This window comes from Macroventuria anomochaeta, assembly GCF_010093625.1.
Source record: "Macroventuria anomochaeta strain CBS 525.71 unplaced genomic scaffold BU25scaffold_49, whole genome shotgun sequence".
Classification (NCBI taxonomy): domain Eukaryota; kingdom Fungi; phylum Ascomycota; class Dothideomycetes; order Pleosporales; family Didymellaceae; genus Macroventuria; species Macroventuria anomochaeta.
The window spans coordinates 6,309-14,298 of record NW_022985410.1 but is presented as its reverse complement, the minus strand read 5'-3'; the positions used below and the strand labels follow the sequence as shown (position 1 = coordinate 14,298).

The 7,990-nt window shown below is 49.3% G+C and overlaps 2 protein-coding genes across 2 annotated transcripts; one reads left to right on the top strand and one right to left on the bottom strand.

Annotated features, from left to right (window-relative positions):
• Positions 1-2,993: 2,993 nt before the first annotated feature.
• On the bottom strand, positions 2,994-3,911 carry BU25DRAFT_296680 (uncharacterized protein; the record flags this gene model as incomplete). Its single annotated transcript, XM_033701919.1, has 4 exons — positions 2,994-3,244; positions 3,298-3,421; positions 3,478-3,753; positions 3,810-3,911. Coding segments are annotated over 4 exons (753 nt in total), but the record flags the coding sequence as incomplete, so codon positions are not given.
• Positions 3,912-5,312: 1,401 nt separating this feature from the next.
• Positions 5,313-6,588, top strand: BU25DRAFT_481188 (Di-copper centre-containing protein; the record flags this gene model as incomplete). Its single annotated transcript, XM_033711085.1, has 3 exons — positions 5,313-5,491; positions 5,541-5,993; positions 6,045-6,588. 3 exons carry the CDS (start codon positions 5,313-5,315, stop codon positions 6,586-6,588), a joined length of 1,176 nt encoding a protein of 391 aa, XP_033556125.1.
• Between the last annotated feature and the right edge of the window lie 1,402 nt (positions 6,589-7,990).

Genomic DNA, 7,990 nt, shown 5'->3' with positions numbered 1-7,990 from the left:
ATTCGAACCCATATCGGAGTCCTCTCTTACCTGTGTCGTTACAGTAGCCACTATTTGATTGGTTCTTGGGGATGAGCGGAGGTACAGGGAGTCCGTAGGGGTTTGACAGTCACCTAAGCAAGGTGTTACAATCAGTGGTACACTAGGTAGCACTGACAAGGATCGCTCTCACGCTAACGTAGGCAACGACAGAGCAGCGGCAAGTCTTGGTTAAACGGGGACGGAAACAAGGCCCGCTGTCAGACTGCATATATGCTCTCACTGATCTCACAATCCAACGTACAGCAACAGAGCACGCAGATCACCCTGCACGAACGCTCCCGCTGCTCTCACTGCGCTGTCAGATCACACAGAGCAGACAGATCACCACGTAGACATGTTTAGTATATAGCATGTAGGAACACAAACCCTTATGGTTTGTGTTCAACCTCATCAATTAAGTTTGTCATTGGATCTCACCAACCTTTGAGCTAGACAGATTGCCTGTACTACTCATTGTTACCCCAAGCCGTTGTTAGGTGTTTCACCTAGGCGACTTACCCCTACTGTTCCAGAACCAGAGCTCATCCTTGAGAACCAATCGAATAGTACTTACGAGGTTTGCTTAAAGTACGACTTCAACACCTACACACCAAGTCAGGGTGTGTAGGCCCTCAATACCCAGAGCATAAAGGTCCAATGATGCATGCAAGGCTCAAACCAGGGCCCTCTAGACTACTAAGGTCAGTGCACTGAGTAAGATTTGATGAAAACACAGTGAATATTTGAATATAAATACCTTCCTTTGGATACTACAGGAGCTGTAGAAGCTGTGCGGCCCTCTGTTGTTGTCTTCTGCTTTCTTTTGAGTAGAAATTCCTTTAGTGGGTCTGTGGGCCATACAGTCTGGGACTCGGTTGAAGACAAAACTCAGCAAGAGCAGCAGCCCACACAACCACACGCAATCGACAGGGCAATGATTCTGTCACAAGCTCTCACATGCAGGAGCAATGGCTCTCTCCACACACTCAATTGACAGGGCAAGGGCACTCTGCACACTCTTTGAATCGACAGGTCAATGGCAACAGGTCTATCCACACGCTCAATCGACAGGGCAACAGCTCTCTCCTCACGCTCTCACCCACATGAGTAACGGCACTCTCCTCACGTTCAGTTGACAGGGCAACGTTCTCTCACACACTCAATCGGCAGGACAACGACTCTCTCCTCAACTCCAGCACTCCAAGCTGCCATCTCAACTACAGAAGCGGTCTCAGTGCCTTCTGACACCTCACACCACAGTGCAACAACTCTCTACACGCTCTATTTCGGGTACCTCGAGGTGTCTGCACCAATCTGGCTGTCTACATTCGGTCTCTCTGCGTCTGGCGATATCCAGCTCACTGCCTCCCTTGCGCTGTGGTACCTCCGCATGCTGCGCTGACGAGAGGAAGGCTAAATTTGTGCGCGAGTGGATGTTCCCTGAGGGGCCGTTAAGTAAGAGGGAGTGTGGTAAGGTCGCCGTGGCTAAGTGTTCGCCAGCGGTCCGTTGCAGTATTTGCTAACGGTCCGCTGCACTGATTGTCCAGCTCATTCGGTTAGCTTGGGTTTGCTTCCATACCCGCTCACGGCTATTCCCTTCTATTATATAGTCCCGATCCATCCTCGCCATAGCTCAAAAAATGTGACGGTTTATGGAGTGAAGCGGTCATGTCTGCCACGTGTGCTGGTGCAGTGCTCTTGCCTGTTCCAATAGCACTTTCTGTCTGAACGACAGATACGTCATGTAAACAGACCCCGCTGGGGTCCGAGTGAGAGACAGAACACTGAACAACAGAACAAAAGAATATACTGATTTTACTGCTTCGTGCGGTTACCCCTGACTTACTGCCCTGCGCGGTTACACCTTCACTTATTGTATTTACTGCAACAAAAGATCAATCAATCATCTCAACCCTTCCACACTAAGCCAAGCACACGGAAAACGAAGGAAACCCCCGTTCCGCATAAGATCCAGCGCTCTTCGCATCTAAGAGGACGAAGGGTTGGGAAACGGCAAATATTTGGGCGTGGGGATGCGGACTGAGCGTCGGAAAAGGGGACTTTACGTCATTAGGTCGCGTAGTGGTGCGTGTGGCGCCACAACCCGTTCGCAGGCAAGGAACGAGACTCGGACGTCTTCGGTTGCCGCCGAGCACCTTCACCGTCAAGTACTCTCGAAACGACTGCACGTACGCCATGTATACAATCATGACCTGTCCCAGCTGCGGCGGCAAGAAGCGCGGCGCCACCTTTGGCTTGTCCCACTGCCACTGCCCGTCAACGACAAAGATGGTGCCTTGTTTAATCAGCCGAAGAACCTTCTTCATCTGAACTGCCTTCGCTGCAGAGCATGACTGAGCGTTGCCCAAACAGTCGTGCGTCACAGAACCAGTGCCAGCCCACTGAGACAACAGTGAAAGGATGTCTTCTTGCCCACTCGTGGCAGTCGACTCGATTACCCTCTCTGTACTTTTCCAGTTCTGTGGAGTCATGGAGAAATTAGGACAAACAGGCGGCAACAAAGCTACGCGTGGCGCTGAAAGCGTATGTGCACGCTTACCTAAAGCTCAAGGGCCCGAGGCGAAAGTAGTACAGCTTCACTCTTTGTCACGCGAGGTTTTGAGGAGCAGCAGTCCTATAACATTTTAGCCCAGTGCCCCTTCAATACGCTCACCATCCCAGCCCTAAACTTGTACAATTTCCCCTCCCATGGTAAGGAAACACTCATTCCTCATCAGCAGTAAAGGTGAGTGTCCCTAGTGAACTTGCACCACTCTCGTTACACGGATACCTGGCTCGCCTTCCTTGTCTGAACCCAGGATGGAAACTTGGCTAGTCCTTTCTTCCCGCCACCCTCCATCGGCAGCAGCTGTATGACCATAGGGTTGCATAGCGATGCTATTGCAAGTTGCATGCCTTGTTGTTCCCGCCACATTTGTCGCTCCATGGATGTTGTCGAAGAATTGCGCAAAAAGCGGTTTGAGAGCCGGTAACGAAGCGGCAATGATGCCTAGGTGCAGCTCAATGAAGTTCCAGATCGAGTAGGTATCGTGCTCATCAAGCGGACCAACGTTGATTTGTCTTATTATACCAGCGATTGCCGCAAAGATGCCAACGGAGAGGATCGCTATTAGCGAGACACGGGCGCGTGTGTCCATCTGAAGGCTCCAAATAAGAGGGGTCGGCAAGATGGCAAGTAGAATATCCGTAGCGATGTGGATCACTGCAAGGTCAGGAACAATGTTCAATTCGCGGATAGTTCAGCGATATTCATACCTCCATTAAAGAGCCCAATCTTAGTGAAGACCTCAAGACTATAGCACTTTGCATTGCCTACTCCAATGGGCGGCGGACGTAAGGCATAATTCCACGCGGCTGCGATGGGGGCGCACTGGAGAACCTGGTATGGCGTGCCGATCAGTAAAGGTCAGAGGGGTAGATAAATGGTTGACTCACTAGTGTCAGTACACTGGCAATCGTAAAAGCAAACATAAACACAATGATGCCCCAGAGAAACTGGATGTACAACTTCTTCATCACCAGGCGCAGCAAAAACAGGCAAATTGACACTTTCACCAGCGCAAGCCCCACCACCACCCACACCTGGTGAAGAAGGCGAGCCTTGAGCAGTTCACGATAGCTCGCTGCATTTGCTTCCAAAAACTCGAGGCGATTGCCTAAACCCAGCGAGATCTGGACCATATAACATACAAAACATGCCGTTGCACATACCTGGGAATAGTCTGTCAGCGTGTTGTCTTGAGAGTGCTCTATTTGACGATACGTACTCCTGCACCGAGCATTGCCCAGTCATCGTTGCCAAATGATTTGATGACTCGGCAGCGAACGTAGCAGCGCAACATGATGACCCCGATTGTGACCAGGTACAGCGGCACTGACTCTGCGAGTAAGTTCTCGGCGGACATTTTGCTGCGAGGTAGTTGAACGTTGTGAAAGTCAGGAGTCGTAGTACTTACTCTCAGCCCCATTTATTCTCGCCGTCACTCATAATCCTTTACGGCGTAGTCAAAACAGGCGCAATACGAATGCCATGTTGCTCATGCTTGTAAGTGTATATTAGTGGAAGATTTCCAACATATTCATGTATCCCTGCAACGATCGTCTGTTGAGTTTCAAGGCGTCATCGTAGCTTGCACAGTCATAGCGCTGGGAGAGATGTTTTGAAAGGACGGCACAGGGTCCATTTCGTGACATGCGCTGATCCCACAGCAATAAGACCGATAGATAGAGCCAACTTGAGACGGCATACTTACACTGACCTTGTCGATGAAGTTCTTGCGAGAACAGAGGGTATCATCTGCTCCTCTGGCCCATAATTCGCTATTGCGATGTTGTGTAGCAGCTGTTGGATTACACGTCACTGATCGATTCAAGCATCTCAACCACAACGCGCTCTGCTCCTAATTGCACAAAGTCACGCACATGCTGTTGGCGGATCCAGATTTCATTCTACATGTTGCATAGTGATCTCTGTTACAGTAACTAGTGTTCCGACGCGATAGGCGCGTTTTGACTGAACGTCGCAGGCGTTGTGGAGTGGTCTTGACTCGATATGGGTACCGTAGAGCATGCACGGTTACTGTACCGTTCCCCCGAGCCGCCCTGCACGACCGCATCCTTCCCCACCCGTCTACTTAAGCTTCGGAAATAAGTTGGTTCGACCCTCGAGCAATCACTCAAAGTCGTCCATGTGCCAATGTGGCACAGTCGCCTGATGAGGCTCCGTCCTCCGACCAGCCCCACGCACTTGATCCGTCCGGAAAAACTTTCACATCATATCGAACCGTATGATTGCAAGACAGATTTCCGCATGTTGAGCTGGAGCATCTCAAACTACATTATTGTTTGTACAATGAACGCAGCAAACTTAGCAGCCAGCTTCTCGCTGCTCTTAACCATGTTACCCCAAGCTTTTCCTGAATCTCGCTATGGGCCCCGTCAATCACTCCACAAATCCCTCTCCCAATTCCACTCGGTACACGCTGTTAAGCCCGATCCATTTCTCCATCAGGCCGCTCCAGAATCGCTGATCTAGTTCGATGCAACTGACTCTGCTTTCTAGAGAACAGCCGTGCCCTCCCTATTTGCCTTCTGGTGGCCGAGCTCGGAGTGATTGGATACTATCAAGTGTCCCCACAGTGCCATTCTACACCATATAAAGCTCCATGCCGACTTCGTTATTGAGCACACTCATGCACTGAGTTGGCTGTAACGCTCTGTCCTCGTATTCGCAGTAGCAGCAACGCCGGTCTATCAACCCTAGCTCCACAATGAAGATTTCATACCTCCTCAGCATTGTCTTCTGCGTGGGCAGCACAAATGCGAAACTTATGGAGCATGACCTCCTCGCTGCTGAAGGCATGCTCAAGCTCGGCATTCACCTAGCTGAGAACGGTCTTCCGAGCCCGGAAACATGTACTTTGGACAAGGTTTCGGTTCGTAGGGAATGGTAAGTTGACGTCAAAGCTCGAGACGCAATAGCTCTAACATCAATGCAGGGCAACACTGTCCGGCAAGGAGAGAATAGCCTTCACCGACGCCGTCAATTGCCTCCACAAGCTGCCTGCAAAGACCCCAGCCTCTGTCGCACCTGGCGCAAAGAGTCGTTACGACGACCTGGTCGTCACCCACATCCAGCAGTCGCTCACCATACACGGCACCGGAAACTTTTTAACATGGCACCGTTACTTCACTTGGACCTTTGAACAGATGCTGAGAAATGAGTGTGGCTACCAAGGCACCTTTCCCTACTACGATTGGGCTCACTACGCCGAAGACCCAAAGAGCGGCCCTTTCTTCGACGGCAGCGCCTCAAGCATGTCTGGCGATGGCGAGTACATTTCAGGACGAAATTCCTCCTGTTTTCCATGGGACGGCATCACCGGTCCCTGCTACATGCACCTCGAGCCTGGCACAGGCGGTGGATGTGTCACCTCTGGTCCATTCAAAGAGTAAGCGCCAATCTTCAGCTGGGAAACGCACAGACTGCTAATTTTATATAGCTTCAAGATCAATATGGGCCCGCTTCAGACTATGCTCCAGATTCCTGGTGGTCTCCCTAAGAATCCGCAAGCCGATGGGCTCGGCTACAACCCACGCTGCCTCCGCCGCGACATCTCTCTCCAGGCTGCTAACGCCACCTCCGACTCCGAAGTCGTCCGTCTGATCAAGAATTACAAAGACATCGCATCCTTCCAGGCCGAGTATCAGGGCGAGTTCGCCGCGGGTAGGATGGGAGTACATACGGGAGGACACTACACGGTTGGCGGCGACGCAGGGTCGGATTTCTACAACAGCCCTGCTGACCCGGCGTTCTATCCACACCATGCAATGATTGATCGTGTCTGGTGGATCTGGCAGAACCTGGATCTCAAGAACCGCGAGAAGGCGCTCGCGGGCTCCGCGGGCGGTATCGGTGACACCACCGCAAGGAACGCTACGCTGGGTGATCCGCTGGTTATGGGTCCATTCGTTGGGTACCCGAATGTGACGATTGGTGAGGCTATGAGCACTATTGGAGGGCCTTTCTGCTATATTTACGCGTAATGCCACTGAGCATGGCTGGAGAGACGTTATAGTTGACGATATACTTGGATTGCCCACTGCCACGAGCGTTTCTGCACTGGCTTCTTCAGTGTATGATTTGATGTCTACCATGTCATTCCATGAAGACGTCAGGGGACAGTAGCTTTTTAGTAAGCAATGCAAGGTCAAGATTCAATTATGATTTTGGCTGGTATATAATCACGCTATCAAGTGCCAAAAACTGGGTTTGGGTTAGGATTTTTTTTTTAGATTTTTAGCTGCAACAGGATAAAGCAGAGTATTCCATGCACAACACTATCCTCAGCTAAGCTCTGCGTGCTGTGGTTGTTGTGCTGTTGCTCCTCAAAGTTAGAGTACCGGTAGTAACAGCCTGATCTGGTAAGGTCTTGCATTCAGGTGCACTAACCCAAATAGTAATTCTGGTGACCCTGAATGAATACAACCCTTTGTATCAACAAAACAGCTTAGAAACAGCTAGCAGAGCTAGCTATGTGTCACTGAAAGCTTTTTATACCTGGCATGATTAATATCATGGGTTATGTATCTATCTGTAGCTTGTTATACTGTGTTTGGTGACTAGGTACCCAATGGGGAATTTTGGTGACCCATACTAACCTAAAATATAACCAACCAGCAACATGAAGAGTTAAACTTCACAATAGTATTTTTTGCTACTTAAACACAGTACTAATACACACAGGCATCTTGAGTTAATCATACACTGGAGGTTATGGTGCTGGATAGTGTATATGCTGTTGTAAGGTTTGCTATGTCAGTAGTCCATATCCTGATTAGGTATATTTCAGTTTTCAAGGACGCTAGCCTAAAAAGTAATTGTGGTGACCCCTGAGACATATGATGTTCATAGCATCTTCTACAACACTAACAATACATACATACTACATAGCTACTACTATGCCTCCAGGAAGACCTCACAAACCTATTAGTGTGCTATTCAAAATTTGTCAGATTTATTCTGCTTCCAAGTTGAGTCTATGCTGCTTACTAAGACTTGTTTCATCAAATCGATTAGTGTGCAGTTCAAAATCTGTCAGATTTTTTTATGCTTCCAAGTGGAGTCTATGCTGCTTACTAAGCCTTGCCTCATTAAACCAGTTAGTGTGCAGTTCAAAATCTGTCAGATTTTTATTTGCTTCCAAGATTTGTCTGGGCTACTTACTAAGCCTTGCCTCACTAAACCAGTTAGTCTACACTTCAAAATCTGTCAGATTTTTTCCTGCTTCCAAGTGGAGTCTATGCTGCTTACTAAGCCTTGCCTCATTAAACCGGTTAGTGTGCAGTTCAAAATCTGACAGATTTTTTTCTGCTTCCAAGAGTAGTCTGTGTTATTCACTAAGCCTTGCTTCATCAAACATCATTGCAAGACCTCAGCCAACATCAT